Consider the following 19,951-nt stretch of genomic DNA (forward strand, 5'->3'; position numbering starts at 1 on the left):
CGGCAAACAGTCCCTCTCCTTCAGACTGTGGCAAAACTGGGTTCTCTTGCTATACTACACCATTGAATACCCGATATCCCTACAAACAGACCTCAGCATTCTGACCTCGGACATCCTCATTGGATTGAATTTTGGATTCCTTTGGCCTTAGATTTACCCATATTGGTACTTTCTTTTGTTGTATGTTCCTGTGAACGTGACTTTGGGACTCCTCACAGGAAAAGAAGATCTGCTGAGATCTGGTGATCTGAAGATTCGTTAGAGCGTCCTTGTTCTGTTCGGGTAGGTCCTTACTAACCTTCCCTTTTTTATTTTATCCTTTACAATCTCCTGGATGTTTCCTCTTGCTGGTTTCTTATCTATCCAATGGTGAAGTCTCCACCCTCTGCCCTCAGTAGTACCAAAGATAGAGCAGCCTTACCTCACATAGGATAAAGGAAATGGTGCATAACTATCAAGTCAGTTCCATTACTACTACTTGGAGATATTTTCTCATCAATTACCACTACTTACCTTCTGCCTTTCTCCTTTACAGCTTGGCGCTTACCGGGCAGTGCACTGCTCTTTTACTCTAATCACTGTCCTGTCTGTACAGCAAATAGATAGGGGGGTGGCTAGGGGAAAAGGTCGCCATGTGATCAGGAGACCCCAGTGAAGAGGTTCAAGAAAGAAACTAGAGCATAATTCTATTTCCTGTCCGTGAGTATTGTTCCACGGTACCACTGTAACACTTATGCAGTTTATACAAGCGGATTAAAACTTTCAAAACCGTTGCCCGATATGATGTGGCCATTTCAGTAAAGACAAAAGAAGTTGGGGCCGCCCTGTGATTTAGAAAGCGTAACACGACAGAGGACACCCTTCCCTATAGGGAACAAGTAAACACAATAAAATAAATCACTGTAACGCATGGATGAAGTCCCATAAAAATAGCCATACATCTGTTAGGTGGCAATTATTCCAGATTTGTATCAGAACCCATGATACAAAGAATTGTTGGCACATGCTTAGACTATTCTATACAAGCCCTGAGGCTCTAGAAGTTTGTTGTATGGCAGAAGATGACTGGGGCATATATATTGGGAAACAGTATTGGTCCCCATTGGAGGACAGAGATGTTGGGACAGTTACATCTATGGCCGACTCCTTAGTCCATTCCCATATAGCCTCATTAGATCTAGAAGGGATAAGAAAAACTAAAACATCACGGGCCATGGGCCCCGATGGACTTTGTATTGCAGTACTAAAAATAGATCTGGGCCGCATTACTGAAGAAATATTTTTTACACATATTTGAAGTTAGCCCCATTCCCCCTTAGTGGAGAGGTTCTATATTGGTGCCGGTTTTCAAACAGAGTTTAAGAACAGAACCAGTTTGCTACCGACTATTTGCGATGTTGGACTGTAGTTCCAAGCTTTTGCGGGACTACTGATGCAGCTGCTATCAGACTAGGTTGAAAAAAACACCCATCATGCCCACATCAATAGTGATTTGAAATGGGATTTAATACCGCCCATTCCACCTGGCTGCTCCAGACTGTTATAACTGATCTGTATCGCTATCCGGAGGCTCCGCTGTACCTATGTGTTGTGGACTACAGCGCAGCCTTCAACAGTGTGTTTCGCTCACAACCATGGGGAAAACGTTTGGCATGGGGTATTGACTGCTCTTTGCTATATTTATAAAACTATTATAGGGCGACACCAATGTTAGAATTAGACTTTCCCAAGAGGGAACACTTTCTGGGCAATATCACACAAACGTGGGGCTTAAGCAGTGATGTGTGTTTGCACCCCTGCTATTGAACCTCTACGTGCATGACCTCGATTTGTCTTTAAAATCCACCTCCAATTTTCCTCCCCGATTTGGTAAAACCAAAACGGTGGATTTGATGTATGCCGATGATACGGTTATTATGGACAGGACCGCCATTGGATGGCAGTGATCACTAAATTCACTACTATCCTATTCAAATATTAACGGCTTAAAAATTAACATCAGCAAGACGATAATCATGTCTTGTGGTAGGAAAATAAAGGTTAGGGGCACTTTTGTATGGACTTTAGAAATGTTACTCCTGGAATTAGTCCAATCTTATAAGTACCTTGCTATCCATCTAGAGGCCTCCCAGTCCTTAGCCCACCTAGAGGAACAGATAGTGCATAGAGAATGGGGCAAGTCGTGGGCCATAAGGAGGGTTATTAAAAACAACAGTGGTCGCTCCATCAAAGCCCTCATAATGGCATACAAGGTGTCCATAATTCCAGCTATCCTATATGCCTTGGAATTTTTTCCCCTGAAGGCGGTATTATGGCTGCCGAAGCTAGAAGCAAAAATGTTACTCTCACTCCTGAATCGTTCGAGTGCTGATCCGGTTGAGGCATCAATATTAGAACTAGGCCTCCAGTCCCCATCTATCCATGTGGAAAACAGCTGCCTGTAAGCTTTGGGCTGAAATAAAATTTAATCGGAGCTCAACGGCTTCATTATTATACAGCACACTATGATAGTCGGTCTTAGTGACCGACTATCCAAAAGTGTTTGCTTTCGGGACCTTGAGCTCATGGCGGGACCTCACTGTCAGGACATCAATCTATTCTATTTATCGGATATTCCCCCTTTTCTGAACAGCATCAATAGGGAAACACGCACATTCGATTGAATCTCGTCTTTGAACAGGCTGGCAGAACTGCGTAAATATGAGACCTACACACCTCAGGGTTTGTTTGGGTATTCCCCAAGGAAATACTTACACTACACTCCGCCTGCCTGCTCTTATACGTTGTATATTGTGTTTGCGCTTTGATCTCCTCCCAGTACTAGCAAATACTGGTGCCTGGAGAGGGATCCACAGAGAGCCGCATCTGTGACGGTACCCTACAAGTTCAAACAGCAGGGCACATCTTGACCAATTGTGCCATCCTTCAGGATTTTTACAGGGGTATGCTAGATTTGCCAGCTATGACTCTGACCAGTTTTGGAGTGCAATATTTAGCGCAGAATATTATGTAATGGTGGCCTCCGCTTTTCATGTTTTGCTTAAAATGTATTCTGTGTATGCATTTAAGTGACTCTGGTATGTGGGAATTTTAAAATGAAATGTTAATCTTTTTATGTTTATGTGTTTTGCTATGTTTTATATTGTGTGCGAAAGGATGCGAAGTGCCTCCTAAATACAGCAAATACATTTTTTTTTATTATTCGGAAGGTTTCTTATAGACAAATATGATTTATTGCCACCTTGTAGCTGTGAGTTTGAAACCAATGATCAGAAAGCATGGATTCCATGAAGTAATACAATAACTTTGGTCTTACCTTCTCCGTTGTCTTTAGTGCAGCACCGAAACAAGCAGTGCTTCTCCTTGATGAACTGGCCACTCAGTTTAATATCCACATCCACCTGGCCCACTCTGAAGGACACAAGGAGGTTAGAGATGAGCTAAGCAAAAACGATAGCTTTTTTGTTTCACTTGCTGTGCAGAATTTCTGTATACATTACTCACCGTAATCGTATTTCTGATGCTTGTATCTGCTTAGATTCACATGCTGTGCATAGGCCGACATCTAGTGGAAGCTGCGGAGTATTACAGTTTGTTTTTCGAAAGTCGAAAATGGGCGTCGACACAGGCGTGCCAGTAATACTATCCCTAGTGTGACGTCCACTGTATCCAAGATCCCTCACGCGTGTAGGATCCTCAGATTGTATTTTTTTTTCTGACATGAGGAAGCATGAGGAGTAGCGTGAGTACAGATAATCCAAGCAGATAGACAGAAGGTAAGACTACAAGCAATCATGCGCCTTCTCTCGGAGGGGAGGAAGGGTGGGTCGCATGTGAATCTAAGCAGATACAAGCATCAGAAATACGATTACGGTGAGTAATGTATCCCTTCTGAGGCTTGTGGAATCTGCTTAGATCACATGCTGTGCATAGATTAGCGAGCAGTACCAGAAGAAGGAGGTGGGATGTGAGAAGGGTCATGAGCAAACAGGTGTCTTAGAACCGCTTGTCCCACTTGTGTATCTGTCTTGGAATGAGTGTCAATGCAGTAATGCTGAGTAAAAGTGTGAATAGAGCTCCAAGTAGCTGCTTTGCAAATGGTGTCGAGGGGAACATTTGCAATGAAAGCCAGAGTGGCACCAATGCCTCTAGTAGAGTGGGCCCTTGGCGTAAAAGGCAGAGTCTTTTCAGAAAGAGAGTAACACAGCTGTATACAGTTGATAATCCACTTCGAGATAGCGCCCTTAGAGACGCGATCCCCCTCTCTGCCTGTAGCTACGGAGACAAACAGTTGATCTGTTTTCCTTAGCGGTCTGGTTTTATTTACATAGTATAGGACCGCCCTACGCACATCTAGGGTGTGTAGTTTCACCTCAGCCGAGCTTTGCGGGTTCTGGAAGAAAGTCGGAAGCTCGATGGACTGGTTTACATGGAACTTGGATATGAATTTAGGTGAGAACCTAGGGTGTGTGCGTAAAACCAGTTTGTCCTTGTGGACAGTAAAGAAAGGATCCTGCACTGACAGAGCCTGAATTTCACTGACCCTTCTTATGGAGGTAATGGCTACTAAGAAGGCCGTTTTATAAGTCAGGTGTTTGAGACTACTTTTATGCATGGGTTCGAATGGGGGTCCCATGAGCTTAGCTAGCACCACGTTGAGGTCCCATCCTGGCGGTGGGTTCGAAATAGGAGGGTGAAGTCTCTTTACTCCTTCCATGAAGGCTTTAACCACTGGTACTTTCCACCACGAGACCTTGTTATGGGATGTGGTGTAAGCCGAGAGGGCTGCCAGGTGTACTTTCAGCGAGTTAAAAACCAACCCTGCATCCAGCAGGTGGAGCATGTATGTCACAACGTTGGAAGGAGTGCAATCAACCGGGTTGATTTGTTTATTCTGGCACCAGATAACGAATCTTTTCCACTTATCAAAGTAACAGTGCCTTGTATTTGGTTTCCTGGACTCCTTTAGAATGTCCATACACCTCTGTGGTAATTTGAGATGTCCAAACTCTATGACTTCAGGAGCCATGCTGCTAGGTTCATAGAGTTGGGTTCCTGATGCACTGTTTGACCCTGTTGCTGGGACAGTAGGTTGTACCAGGCTGGGAGTCTGATGGGTTCGCACACCGCCATCCTGCGTAGGTGTGGAAACCATGGTTGTCTCGCCCACATGGGAGCAACTAGGATGAGCGTCATCGATTCCTTGTTCATCTTGTACACCACCTTCCTGATGAGAGGAGTTGGTGGAAAAGCGTACGCAAACATCCCTGACCAGTTCATCCACAGGGCATTCCCTTGGGAGTCCGGCTGGGGGAACCTGGATGCAAATCCTGGGCATTGTTTGTTTTCGCTTGTGGCGAATAGGTCTATAGTGGGGAAACCCCACTGAGAGAAGAGATCTTCTACTACGTTTCTGTGAAGGACCCATTCGTGTTCTTCTGGGAGGGAGTCTCTGCTTAGAGCATCCGCTAGGGAATTGAGCTCCCCTGGAACATGTTGCGATGACAGGAAGATGTTCCGTCTGAGTGCCCATATCCATATTTTTTGGGCAAGCTTGGACAGATTTGGCGAACGAGTCCCCCCTTGCTTGTTCAGATAGAACATGGCTGTCGTGCTGTCCGTCCTGATCTGCACCGACAAGTTCAGTATATGGGGCTCGAACGCCCTTAGCGCTCGGAATACTGCCAGAAGCTCTAGCATATTGATGTGGTTCTTGGCTACTGAGTGAGACCAGAGACCCTGAGCTGTGTGGTGGAGATGGTGAGCTCCCCACCCAGTCAGGCATGCATCTGTAGTCACCACGGCTTGTACTTCGGGATCGTAAAAGGGTTTCCCCTTTGCGAGATTCTCTCTTGTCCACCAGTGTAGGCTCTGTACGAGTGTTGGCGAAACGACCACTAGATCGTCCCAAAGACCACTTGCCTGAGACCACTGTTTCGCCAACCATTCCTGCATGGGACGCATGCGCAGACGCGCGTGGGGGACCAGGTAAATGCATGACGCCATCATGCCCAGTAACCGCATAGCTTTGCGTACTGTTATCGGTTGACCTGACTGATAATGCGGAATTTGCAGAAGTATATTCCGAATTCTCTCTTCCGAAGGGAAGGTCAATCCTTTCTGAGTATCTAGGATAGCTCCTAGAAACTGTTTTGAGGTGCTTGGCACCAGACTTGACTTTTTCTCGTTGATGGAGAAGCCTAATTCGTGGAGGAGGTCGATAGTCCTCTGAATGTTTGACCTGCAAATTCCTGGGGTTTCCCCCGTTATGAGCCAGTCGTCCAGATAAGGGTACACCGGGATTGTCTCCCTGCGTAGGTGTGCAGCCGCCACCGCCAGTACCTTGGTGAATACCCTTGGTGCTGAAGCTATCCCGAAGGGCAGTACCTTGAATTGGTAGTGGCGACTGTCCACCTTGAAGCGCAAGTACTTTCTGTGCGCTGGGAGCATGGAAATATGAAAATAAGCATCTTTCATATCCAAGGTTGCCATGTAATCCCCCCTTTTTAGGAGGGGGATTACCTCTTGTAGCGTGGTCATACGGAATTTTTGGGGCTTGACATACTTGTTGGCAGGCCGTAAGTCCAATACTGGGCGCATTGTCAAATCTTTCTTTGGCACAAGGAAGTAAGTTGAATAGATACCCTTGTTTACCTGGTGTCCTGGGACGAGTTCTATCGCGTCCTTTTCTAGCAGAATGGCGATCTCCTCGAGAAGGATCCTTTGATGCTCTAGGGAGTGCACTCTTTGTCGTGGAGGATGATTCCGGGGACGCTGCAGTAGTTCTATACAATATCCTGCGGATACTGTTGACAGCACCCATCTGTCTGAGGTGATCCCTTCCCAAGCCTGGGTGAAGGTGGAAATGCGTCCCCCTACTGGGGTTGCGTGGCAAGGGACCGTGAACTGAGCGTCACTGTTTTGGTGGAGGCGTGCCACCTCCCTTGTTGGGGCTGCCTCTGCCTCTTCCACGACCTCTCTTGTTACCCCTGCCGTAACTCTGGGTAGACTGCTGGTTGTTATTCCATTGTGTACCTTGTCCCTGGGCATAGTTGCCTCTTTGTGAATTTTGGCCGCGTGGGCGACGAAAATTATTGTTCCCCCTCTGGTTAGGGGGTTTGTAGGTAAGCTGGCCAAGGGATTTGAGAGTCTCATATTCATCTTTGGCATTTTTAAGTGCGTCTTCGACCGCTTTCCCAAACAATAGGTCGGGTTCCACTGGCTTGTCTATTAAAGAAGCCTGGGTTTCTGTCTTGAATCCCGACTGCCGTAACCACGCATGTCTCTTGATAACAGTACCTTCTGCTATCAATCTCCCTGCGTTGTCAGCGGCGTCGAAAGTTGCTTTTAAAATGCAACCAGACACGGCTCTCCCCTCTGCCGAGATCCGAGCCAGCTGGCCCTTTAACGGTTCTGGAGCAGAGGCAATGAGCGCCGCGACTTCTTCCCATTGATGGCAATTGTAACTAGCCAACAGGGTGGTGGAATTCGCAATCCTTGCTTGGTAGGCGGACGTTGAGGCTACCTTTCTGCCAAGCCCGTAAAGTTTTTTGCTCTCCTTGTCGGGAGGAGCTTCTGATGAAGATAAGGGCGTGCCAGCCCTTTTTCTAGTGTTGGTCACCACTAGGGAATCTGGTTTAAGATGTCCCCTTATATACAGAGGGTCAGACTGGGCTGCCCGGAAAATCTTTTCAATTCTGGGGTTGACAGCTCTGGTGAGGTTAGGATTCACCAGGGAAGGATCTATTCTTCGTTGGATGGATTTGAGGATAGGGATGGTCTGAGCGACCGGTCTTCTCTCTCCTACAAACTCCTCCGCGAAGTCCCTTTCCTCCTGTACACCGTGGGTGTCGATGTGGAAGTGTTCCGCTGCTCGAGCGAGAACCTCGTTGAGGAGGGGTTGGTTATCAACTGGAGAGTCAGTAACTGGGGCTTCGCTTTGTACTGGGGAATCTACTCTGTAAATTTCCTGCTCATCTTCTCCCTCCTCCAGGTCCTCATCCTCTGCATAGTAATCTGTCCCGGTTTGTTCTTCCATAATTTCAAACTCCTGGTCCTCTTCAGGGAAAACTTGTCCCTGGTAACTGGGGAGTGGAGTAGAATATGGAGTGGAGTAAGGCTGAACCTCGAAGGGTTCAGGTCTTTCGACCCGGGGCTTTTTACTTAGCGGGATAGGATCGGAGGAGCCTGAGGGTGTGGCCCCTTGAGGGTTATATGAAAGAAAGTGTTCTGGGTTCTTATAAAAATCAGCCAAGGAAGACATCCTAGACATAACCCTGTCTATGTCTTCACTGGACCATTCCTTGGAACAGGGTATTACTTTAGCAGGTGATGATTTATGGGACTTTTCAAGGGTAGACTTGTGTTTACTTGTCTGCCTAGGGTGAGAGGATGGCTTTACAGGGGTGGAAGGCTGTGCTTTCCGCTGTTTCCCCCCCTCCCCGTGCGTGGAAAAATGTTTTCCCTGTCCCTTGGAGGCCCCAGAGACCTTCGACGCCTGGCGCCGAGGGTCTGGAGAGGTATCTGTGTGCTTCGGGCGTGGGGCCTCACTGGTGTTAACCGCGGTCTCGGTATCTTGGAGCGCGGCCTGGGGGTGGAAGTCGTCTTCGTCTCCCGACGATTGAACTTCCGTTAATGTGTGTAGCGAGGCACTCTTGGCAAGAGTGGATGATTGCCTTGCGTCGTGAGGTGATCTCGATCGAGAGCGCCCAGAGGACACCGAGTCGGACCGTTCTTTTTGTGCCTCTTTCCGGGAAGTCGACGTCGTCGAGGTCCGGTTGGTCTTAGTGTGTTTAGTGTGTGTTAGGTGTGTAGCGCTTGCGTCGCCGGGGGTCTTCCCCATAGCCGCCCTGCCGGACGACCTTCCGAGGTCGGGGACCTGCGCTCGCCGGCTGTCTTTCGACGCCATAATGCCCTCGCCGTCCGAAAGTACGGCGTCGCTGCCATCGCTGAAGGCGCCCTCCGCTGCCATGGCCTCCTGCCTGGCGTGGTGGGCCCAACGCTTTGTCGAACGGTCCTTAAGTGTCTTAGGTTTAAACCTACTACACGCTCTGCAGTTCGCTTCGGGGTGATCCCTCGGCAAGCAGAGATTGCACGTGGCGTGCCTGTCGACCCAAGGGTATTTGCGATTGCACTTGGGGCAGAATTGAAAAGGGGTACCCTCCATACGCACCTTAAGGCAGCGGGCTGCTAAGTGTAGGAATATATAAAATGTAACTATATATATCAAGAGTGAAGAGTATGTACCACCCCCCACTCTCCCTACTTGTAAGGGCCGAGGCCAGCGGCCTACTAGGCCCGGGCCGAGGCCAGCGGCCTTCCGAGGCCCAGATCCGTTGTGCAGCAGTCGACGGTCGATGACTTCTCCAGCCGTCGTCGAGGTTGAGGGTCGACGTTGGGGTGGGGAAGGGAATGAATAAGAATTATAATTATAATAACAGCAAAAGTATGGCTAAGGCCAGGGAACTCCGCAAGATGCTTCCGACCAGTATGGCGGAAAAAAACAATCTGAGGATCCTACACGCGTGAGGGATCTTGGGTACAGTGGACGTCACACTAGGGATAGTATTACTGGCACGCCTGTGTCGACGCCCATTTTCGACTTTCGAAAAACAAACTGTAATACTCCGCAGCTTCCACTAGATGTCGGCCTATGCACAGCATGTGATCTAAGCAGATTCCACAAGCCTCAGAAATATATATATATATATATATATATATATATATACATATACACACACATGCATGCATACATAATACATAACTCGCCATAATCTTATTTCTAATGCTTGTTATCTGCTTAGATTCACATGCTCTGCATAGGCTGACATCTAGTGGAAGCTGAGGAGTATTGCACATTTTAAGTTCGAAAAGGGAACTCGACAAGGTGTGTCTGTAGTACGAACCCTAGTGTGACATACCCTGTACCCATGATCCCTCAAGCGTCTAGTGTAGGTGGAGACCATGAGGTGTGAAAGATCTATGTTTTTCTCCCAGAACTGTCAACTCCAAGAAGGGAGGATGGGTGGATGCATGTGAATCTAAGCAGATACAACCATCAGAAATACGATTACGGTGAGTGATTTATCCCTTCTGAGGCTTGTGAATCTGCTTAGAATCACATGCTTAGTATAGATTAGCGAGCAGTACTTGTACAAGGAGGTGGGTTGTTTGAAGGTAGCGGTACAAAAAGATGTTTCAACACTGTTTGTCCCCACCTGTGTATCACCCTTGGAATGTGTGTCTAGACAGTAATGTTGGGAGAAAGCGTGTACTGTACTCCCAAGTGGCAGCCTTGCAAATGGCATCTAGTAGCACATTTGCTATGAAGGTTAGAGTTACTCCTGGTGCCTCGAATTGAATTTGCTCTAGACTTAAATGGCAAAATTCTCTTAGCAAGAGAATAGCAAAGTTGATGCAGTTGACAATCCATTTAGAAAATGCTGCTTTAGAGATAGGGTCCCACCTTCTCTTCTAGTGGCTCTAGATACAAAAAAAATGATCTGTTTTCCCAGATAGGTTTAGTCTTTTGAAGGTAGAACATGACACCTCTGCGCACATCTAGTTCATGAAGGCTTATTTCTGCTGCGTTTGTTGGGTTTTGGAAAAAACACAAAGTTCTATAGTTTGGTTCACATTAAATTTTGATATACATTTCAGTAAAAATTGAGGATAAGTAGCACCACTTTGTCCTTGTGTAAATTATAAAGGGGTCTTGTACTGAACGAGCCTGTAGTTCACTGACCCTTCTGATAACGGTAATTACTACAAGAAAGGCTGTTTAATATGTCAGATGTTTAAGGATGGCCTTGTGCAGAGGTACGAGGGGAGCCCCCATGAGCCTTGTGAGCATGATATTGAGGTCCCAACCAGGAGTAGGAGTATAAACTGCAGCGTATACATTTTTAACACCCTCCATAAGGCTTTAACTACTGCCACCTTCAACCACAAGATTTTGCTTTGAGATGTGGTGTAAGCGAAGAGAGCCGCTAGGTGTACTTTGAGTTAACGACTAATCCCGAGTCAAGTAAATATAGAAGGTAGTTGACGATGTTAGGTGGTGAACAGTCAGTTGGATCGATGGACCGTTCATTTCCATGCACCTTTGGTCTAGATTTAGGTGACCAAATTCAATGACCTTGCGAGCCAAGCTGCTAAGTTTAATGTCTGAATGTCTGATGGCATGGTTGTAGCGTTATCTCTTGGTCCCGAGTTAACAGATTGTCTCAATAAGGTAGTTTCAAGGGCGAACACGGGGACATCATTTGAAGGTAGTTGAACCACATTTGCCGTGCCCACAGGGGAGCTATTAGAATCGGTGTAGCTTGGGGACTATTTTCTTGAGAAGAGGTTGTGGGAAAAGCATACACAAATATCCCATACCAATTCATCAGTATTGCATTTACTTTGGAACCTTTCTGGTGAAACCTGGACACGTAATCTGGGTATTGTACGTTCTCCAGAGTTGTGCTCTGAGGGTAGCATTGCACTTCTGCTTAGCATATCTGCCAGAGAATTGAGTTCCTAGGAACATGTCATGCAGCTAGAAATACGTTATTTAGTGCCCACAGCCAGATGTTCTGGACTAGTTTGGACAGCGCTGGAGAGTGTCTCCCCCCCCCCGTTTGTTTATATAAAACATGGCTGTGGTACTGTCTGTTAGGACTGGGACGGTTGTGTGCGCCGAGGCTTGAAGTGCTCCGAGGACTGCTAGTAGTTCCAGAAGGTTGATATGTTTCCTGGTTAGTGCTTGTGTCCACACCCAGTGAGCAGTGTGATGGAGGAAGTGAGCTCCCTACCCGGTCACTGACGTGTCTGTTGTAAGAGTGGCCTTGATCGCTGGTGTGTTGAAAGGCTTTCCCTTCAAACGATTGTTTCAGGTCCACCACGGTAGCAATTGAATCAGAGGTTGCGAAACCACCACTAGATCATCCCACAATCCGCTTGCTTGTGACCATTGTTTCGCTAACGACTCTTGGATTGGATGCATGCTCAGTCTGGCATGTGGCACTAGGTAGATGCAGGAAGCCATCATTCCTAGCAGGTGCATTGCATTTCGTACCACCACCCGACAACCAGCTACATACTGAGGTGCTTGAAATAACATGTTTTGGACCCTTTCATCGGAGGGGAAGGCTAATCCTTTGTCGGTCATGATTAGTGCCCCCTGAAACTGTTTTTCCTGGCTGGGCACTAGACTTGACTTCTTTTCGTGTATGGAGAATCCAAATTAGAAAACAGATTGATTGATGCGCGTTTTCTCGACACCTCTGGGATGTGTCCACGGTAATCAGCAAGTCGTCTATGTAAGGGTACTCTGGAATGGACTGCCTTCGCAAGCGAGTGGCTACCACTGCTAGGACCTTTGTGAATACTCTGGGCGCTGATGCAATGCTAAATGGTAGTACTTTGAATTTGTAGTGCTTGTCTCCCAATTTGAATCTTAGGTATTTTTTGTGCGCTGGCAACATTGAAATATCAAAGTATGCATCTTTCATGTCCAATGTCGCCATGTAATACCCTAGTTTTAGTAGTGGGATGACTTGCTGCAAAGTTGTCATCCTGAATTGTTGGGGCTGGACTTGACTTGCTGGGCGAAAGTCCAGCACTGGGCGCATTGTTAGATCTTTTTTGGAGAAAAGAAGTACATTGAATGAATACCTGGACTCTCTTCCAGAAACGGCACCAGTTCTATTGCTTCTTTTTGAAGCAGTATTTCGATTTTATCTTGTAGAATGAAATGTTCTGAGGACCTTTTGCTCACTAGAGGTGGGTGGTGGCGGGGTGTCTCCAGGAACTCTATGGAGTATCCCTTGGCCACTTTGTAGAGTACCCAGCTTCTGAAGTTATTCCCTCCCATTGCTGGGCAAAGTGTGTTATGCGTCCCATGACTGGGGATGCATGGGAGAGAATGTGAATCAGCTTGTCATTTGGCAGCAGGGGTTGCAGCCCCTCTATAAACTGCAACCCTGTCTCGCCCCTTTCCACAGCAAAACCCTCTCTGCTGGTATTGGTAAGAGGTTGATTGGCCCTGGGGGCTTTAAAAGGAGGTACCAGATGCTCCTGAACCAGATTGGTTTGATCTGTTGAAGCCATGCGCTCAAAAAGTCTGGAGCGTATTTAATACTCCTGTTTGTACTAAAGGGTTGTTTGAAATCTGACCTAGTGTTTTAATGGTTTCATGTTCTTTCTTGGTAGCCTCCAGTGGTTTATCCACAGCTTTACCAAAAAGGCCTGCCTCGTCGATAGGCATATTAATGAGGGCTGCCTGTGTTTCTGCCTTAAAGCCTGAGTCTCTGAGCTATCAGAGTCTTTTGAGGAGTGTTCCCTCCGCGATAACTCTTCCCGAAGTGTCAGCAGAGTCCAGGACACTTAAGAATGTTTTTTGACAATTGCTTCCCCTCTACAGCGACTTTGAGCAAGTGTGAACGTGCAGGTTCTAATACGGAGTCTAGGTGTTTGATTACTTCATCCCACTGGTCTAGCTGGCGAGCAGCGTAGTGTTGTTAGCTAACCTGGTCATAAATGAGCCAGAGGTAGTAATATGCTTGCCCAGTGTATAGAGCTGTTTACATTCCTTATTCGGGTGTGTCTCAGAGATGGAGTGGAACACCAGCTCTCTTCCTGGTGGTAGTAACTACCAGAGAATTTGGCTTCACACATCCTCTGATATAGATCGGATGGTGATGGTTTAAATATCTTTTCCACCCTTGGGTTCATTGCACTCATGAGTGAGGGGGTTGACAGAGACAGACAAACACTCTTTTTGATGGATTAAAGTAAGGGAATAGCCTGACTAATGTTTTTTTTTCTCATTGAGAATATGTGACAACAATCAGTACCCTCGGGGATGTTCTCCTCTTTCTGTATGCTGAAATGGTGAGCTGCTTTTTTCAGCAAGTCATTATATAGCAGTTGGTCAGCTACGGCCGAAGTATGACCGCCTCAGCATCAGATGTATCTATAATAGTGATATCCGGGTCATCCTGGTCTTGTAGGGATCCTGATCAGGATCTTCCTGATCGATAACCCAAGTGTCCTAATCTGCTTGATTGATATCTCCCTTCTGAGACTGGTCACTCTGTTGAGTCCTAAGAGGCATGAATAGACGTGATGGTAGGGTTGGGAGTGGCTGACGACGGGCGCTGTTGGCGAGTAGGTCACCTGGGTTTGCAAAATTGATACATGATCTTTTGTCTGATAGTGAACTTGTGCATAAAATCGATAAAATGATACCTTATCCATAGTCACCTCAAATCTCCCCTGAGTCCATATTCCAGTTCTCAGAGTTTCCGCCAGTGGGAACACTATTGCATCTGGGGCAGCTTCAGGGGTCTCTATAGGGCTCTCCTCTGGACGTTTATTATGTATGGATGAAGAAAGCGTCAAACCAGCTTCTTCATAGTCATCAGAGGCACCTGGGGTCTGTTTTTTCTTGAGTATGTTTTTTTCGACTGCTGTTTTGGCGTATCCACCTGATCCGTCAAAAGGCGTTTATCCGCGCCCATTGCCGGACTGTCTTCTTTAACGCCTTGTGGGAAGCGCGGTTGCGGAACCACAGCGGGCTTGGTTGAGAGCATGCAGCGTTCCTTTGACGGTTCCGAAGAGGAATGGGCCTGGAGTATGTGCTTTGCTTTGGTGTAGGCGTGAGCGCCATTGTCCCCAGAGGCCTTCCTCATAGCAGCACACTGCGACTGCCTTTCGAGGCTGGGGACAGGCACGCGGGATCCAGAGGGGTCCTCAGTTATGTCTTCATGCTCCGAATCAGAGTCTCGGCCTTTCATGCAGTGATCTCTGACTCCGTCATTATGGCCTGTGCCGCCCACTGCTTTGTTCTGCGCTCCCTTGAGGGTTTCCGGGTTAAAGAGCTTGCAAGATGCGCAGCGGGACTAAGTGATCACAGGGAAGGCAGTGGATACACACTCTGTATATTCCATGGTGAATTGTGGATGAAAAGGCAGGAAGACAACGGCAGTAGAGAATGGGGGCAGGCATTCTCTTAGATAGAAAGGATCAGTCACCCCTGCTCTTCCTACTGGTAGTTCGAAGCCCGTTGTTGGAACAAAGGCTGTCTCGGTTTCCGAAAATCAGGTGTCGAGATGGTACGTCGATTACCATAAGTTAAATAACCAGTAAGTTAAATTAAAAGGCATTAACTCCAAAGTAGCTTTTGCTACGGGACTCCGTGATAACACAACTACCGACAGTGGTCTGAGTGACCTAGAGGCGTGAGCGATCATGGGCACAGGGTACGTCACACTAGGGATATTATTACAGACACACCCTGTCGATGTACCTTTTGGAACTTTGAGAAACTTCATGTGCAATACTCAGCAGCTTCCACTAGAAGTCGGCCTATGCAAAGCATGTGATTCTAAGCAGATCCACAAGCCTCAGAAATGATAAATATATATATATATATATATATATATGATACATTACTCACTGTAATCGTATTTCTGATGCTTATATCTGCTTAGATTCACATGCTGTGCATAGGCCGACATCTAGTGGAAGTTGCGGAGTATTACAGTTTGTTTTTCAAAACTCGAAAATGGGCGTCGACACAGGGTGTGCCAGTAATACTATCCCTAGTCCACTGTACCCATGATCCCTCACGCGTCTAGGACCCTCAGATTGTGTTTTTTCTTTGTGACATGAGGTAGCATGAGAAGTAGCGTGAGTACAGATAATCCAAGCAGATGGAAGATAAGACTACAAGCATCCATGCGCCTTCTCTCAGAGGGGAGGAAGGGTGGGTCACATGTGAATCTAAGCAGATACAAGCATCAGAAATACGATTACAGTGAGTAATGTATTTCTTCTGAGGCTTGTGGAATCTGCTTAGATCACATGCTGTGCATAGATTAGCGAGTAGTGTTAGAATAATAAGGTGGGATATGAGGAGGCTCATGAGCAAATAGATGTCTTAGAACCGCTTGTCCCACTTGAGTATCTGTCTTGGAATGGGTGTTCATGCAGTAGTGCTGAGTAAAAGTGTGAATAGAGCTCCAAGTAGCTGCTTTGCAAATGGTGTCTAGGGGTACATTTGCAATGAAAGCCAGAGAGGCCCCGATGCCTCTTGTAGAGTGGGCTCTTGGCGTGAAAGGCAGAGTTTTCTCAGAAAGGGAGTAACACAGCTGGATACAGTTAACAATCCACTTAGAGATGGCACCTTTAGAGACGCCATCCCCCTCTCTGCCTGTAGCTACGGAGACAAATAGCTGGTCTGTTTTCCTTAGCAGACTGGTCTTGTTTACATAGTAGAGGACCGCCCTACGCACATCTGGTAGGGTGTGTAGTTTCACATCAGCCGAGCTTTGTGGGTTTTGGAAGAAAGCCGGAAGCTCGATGGACTGGTTCACGTGGAATTCGGAAATAAACTTAGGTGAGAACCTAGGGTGTGTACGCAAAACCAGTTTATCCTTGTGGACTGTAAAGAAAGGATCCTGCACTGACAGAGCCTGAATTTCACTAACCCTTCTTATGGATGTAATAGCTACTAAGAAGGCTGTCTTATAAGTCAGGTGTTTGAGACTGCTTTTATGCATGGGTTCGAATGGGGGCCCATGAGTTTAGCTAGCACCACATTAAGGTCCCATCATGGTGGTGGTTTTGAAATTGGAGGGTGAAGTCTCTTTACTCCTTCCATGAAGGCTTTAACCACTGGAACTTTCCACCATGACACCTTGTTATGGGAGGTGGTGTATGCTGACAAAGCTGCCAGATGCACCTTCAGTGAGTTAAAAACCAATCCTGTATCCAGCAGGTGGAGCATGTATGTAACAATAGTTGAAGGAGTGCAATCAACTGGGTTGATTTGTCTATTCTGGCACCAGATAACTAATCTTTTCCATTTATCAAAGTAACAGTGCCTCGTGTTAGGTTTCCTAGATTCTTTTAGGATGTCCATACATCTCTGTGGTAAGTTGAGATGTCCAAACTCTGACTTCAGGAGCCATGCTGCCAAGTTCATTGAGCTGGGTTGAGGATGCACTGTTTGACCTTGGTGCTGGGACAATAGGTTGTACCAGCACGGGAGTCTGATGGGTTCGCACATCGCTAGTCTGAATAAGTGTGGGAACAACAGTTGCCTCACCCACATGGGAGCAACAAGGATGAGCGTCATCGATTCCCTGTGCATCTTTTTGACCATCTTCCTCATGAGAGGGGTTGGTGGAAAAGCATAGGCAAACATCCTGTTAGGGAGAATTCTCTTATAAGGCTAATTTCCCAAACCTAGTGATTTCCCCAGCAGCTTTGCTGGATTTTTGGGGTTTGTTCTTTTCTCCTGCTAAGAGTGAGACTCTTTCCCTCCCACTCTTAGGCATGATTTGAGTGTCTTTGTGTGTGCTTATGGGCTATGGGGTTTTCTTTCTACTCCATAGGGGATCATCTATTTTTTATGTGTGTGTTACACAGCACCCTCAGTGCAGTAACACAGGGGTGTCATAGTAGTGACCCCCAAACATAGACTCCATACCCTGGGACTGACTACTGTCTCCCAGGGCATGTAAAGTCACCATTGACTTTACTAGTCCTAAATTGTGAACAGAACCAGTACAAACCATCCTTTTGTGGAAGTACTGGAAGGGGTTAATTATATTGCCCCTGGGTCTGTTTTCAAGGGGGGCACTGTCCAGTCCCCCTTGCCGAGTAACTGGCTGGTGGCAGTGGTTACCATGCGAAATATTCCACCAGAATATTCTCCATGGGATTTTCCCATTGATTTTAAACGCACCACTTTTTGCAATGTTAAAGATACCGCTGGTTTATTTATTTAATATTAAATCCCCGGTTGGGTCTTTTTGCCAGAACTCTTTTCTAAAATGGCGTTTGTGTCAGTCTCTGTAACTCTGGCCAAGGTCAAGCCCTTAGTTCCACTATTTTGGCGGGCTTCTCCACAGAAGCCCTCCAAATGGTGCCACTGTCTGGGTTCCACAGGAGGGGTGGAGGGGGGAATTGGCACCCTGGACTGAATTGCCTCGGCAACCCAAGTCGCACTCTACTCTGATTGGCCCAGCAGTGAGCCGCCCAGCTCACCACTTAGCATGTGTGATTGACAGCTAGGCTGATGAATGGGGGTTTTTCTGCATAAAAGCAGGGCCTTTGGGACTGGAACTTCAGAGGTCACCACAGGACCTAAGAATCCGAAGAGGGAAGAAGCTGAGCCATCTGCAACGACAACACCACCGGTGAAGCCCTGCTGCAACTACCTCACCACTTTCCCGGCGACAACAGAAGATCTTCTGCTGGACGAGTCTTCTTCCTCTGAGCTGGTGGGACCAATAAGTTCGCCCTTTTCGCCTTCCAAAGATGTCTCTTGGTCGAATCGCCCGTGCCAAGCACCCTGGCGGCCGGATAGCCAAGCTTCATCACTTTGACCGTGAATAAAAGGAACGCTCCTTTTATTGACAAACTCCGCGGCTGGTTTCATTCCTGTGCAGTGCAATGACGCGACGTTTCCTCCTCAACGAGATCCTCTCTTCCCCTGGTCGAAACCACGAACTGCAACCACTGCCAGGAACAACTGCCACCGCTGGAGCTTCCTCTCTCTTTAAGGTACCGTGTCCTACCTGGCCTCCCTTTCTTCGGTTTGCCCAAGGTGACCCTTAAATCCTTGGCTTGCCAACTGGGTTGGCCCCAGACCTCCTACTTTACCTTCTTGAATCACCCCAACCTCTTTTGAACATTCTGCAAAGACTTTGTGCATTTTTAAACCGTGTGATACTGGGCACATTTCTCTTTGTTCCCTTTTAAGTGGGCCTGGCCTATGAACTTTGGCTCTACAGTCTATACTGCCTTTATTGCCTTGCTGAGAACTCCTAAAAGTTTTGGGACCTGTTTTATTTCTATGCTCTGCCTTTTTCTCTCCCGTTAACTGAACTATTGGAGTGCCATCAGGTTATGCGCTCACCTCTGTTTAACAAATCGTGGTGTTCCTCTCTCCACACTACAGACCTATTCGCCACAAGCGAAAACAGGTAATGACCAGTCTTCTGACTTGTTTAATAGTTATTAAGGGAGGTGTGATACTTTACCTGACTGTTTTTAACTTGCTTTTGATTTAGAGTGCTAGTATACTGCCTAAAGTGTGTTTTAAATAAATAATTATTTATTTTTTATACAAAGCTCTGGTCAGTGTTTGTTTGCTCTACTGTGTTTTAGCCCGATTGTGTATACTCTATATACTGTCCTACTCTTCTTGAGAGAGGTCTGACTGCTCAGCCACAGCTACCAGGTAAATCTGGGTGGTACAGACTGCTACCAATTGGGTTTACTGCTTACTCCTGTAGTCAATCTTTTTGAAGTGTTCCCCAAGGGAACTGCACAGGATTCTGCCTAACACATCCCTTACCAGTTCTTCCACCGGGTGTTCCCCTTGGAGTCTGGCTGAGGGAACCTGAATGCGAATCCTGAGCATTGCCCGTTTTCGCTTGTGGTGAATAGGTCTGTAGTGTGGAAACCCCACTGTGAGAAGATGTCTTCTACAACTTCTCTGTGTAGTCACCATTCGTGTTCTTCTGGGAGGGGATCTCTGCTTAACGCGTCTGCTAGTGAATTGAGATTCCCTGGAACATGTTGAGATGACAGGTATATGTTCCGTCTGAGTGCCCATTTCCAAATTTTCTGGGCAAGCCTGGACAGATTTGGTGAACGAGTCCCTCTCCCTGTTTGTTTATGTAAAACATCGCTGTCGTACTGTCTGTTAGGATCTGTACTGACAGGTTCAACAGGTGGGGTTCCAACGCTCAAAGCGCTCTGAAGACTGCCAGAAGCTCTAGCAGATTGATATGATTCTTGGCCACTGAGTGAGACCAGAGACCCTGAGCTATGTGGTGGAGGAGGTGAGCTCCCCACCCTGACAGGGACGCGTCTGTAGTTACTACAGCTTGTACCTCCGGAGCGTAAAAGGGTTTCCCCTTTGACAGGTTCTCCCTTGTCCACCAGT

At 47.0% G+C, this 19,951-nt stretch overlaps 1 protein-coding gene across 2 annotated transcripts in view; it reads right to left on the reverse strand.

Annotated features, from left to right (window-relative positions):
• KIF1C (kinesin family member 1C) overlaps nucleotides 1–19,951 on the reverse strand; it is a 1,865,342-nt gene that overhangs the window by 343,683 nt on the left and 1,501,708 nt on the right. For both annotated transcript variants that reach the window (XM_069643618.1, XM_069643608.1), the window contains exon 18: nucleotides 3,317–3,411. In XM_069643618.1, the coding sequence (XP_069499719.1) occupies nucleotides 3,317–3,411 (95 nt within the window). The remainder of the gene's footprint in view (nucleotides 1–3,316; nucleotides 3,412–19,951) is intronic.

This window comes from Ambystoma mexicanum, chromosome 1p, assembly GCF_040938575.1.
Source record: "Ambystoma mexicanum isolate Mex_15411 chromosome 1p, UKY_AmexF1_1, whole genome shotgun sequence".
In the NCBI taxonomy this organism is placed as follows: Eukaryota; Metazoa; Chordata; class Amphibia; order Caudata; family Ambystomatidae; genus Ambystoma; species Ambystoma mexicanum.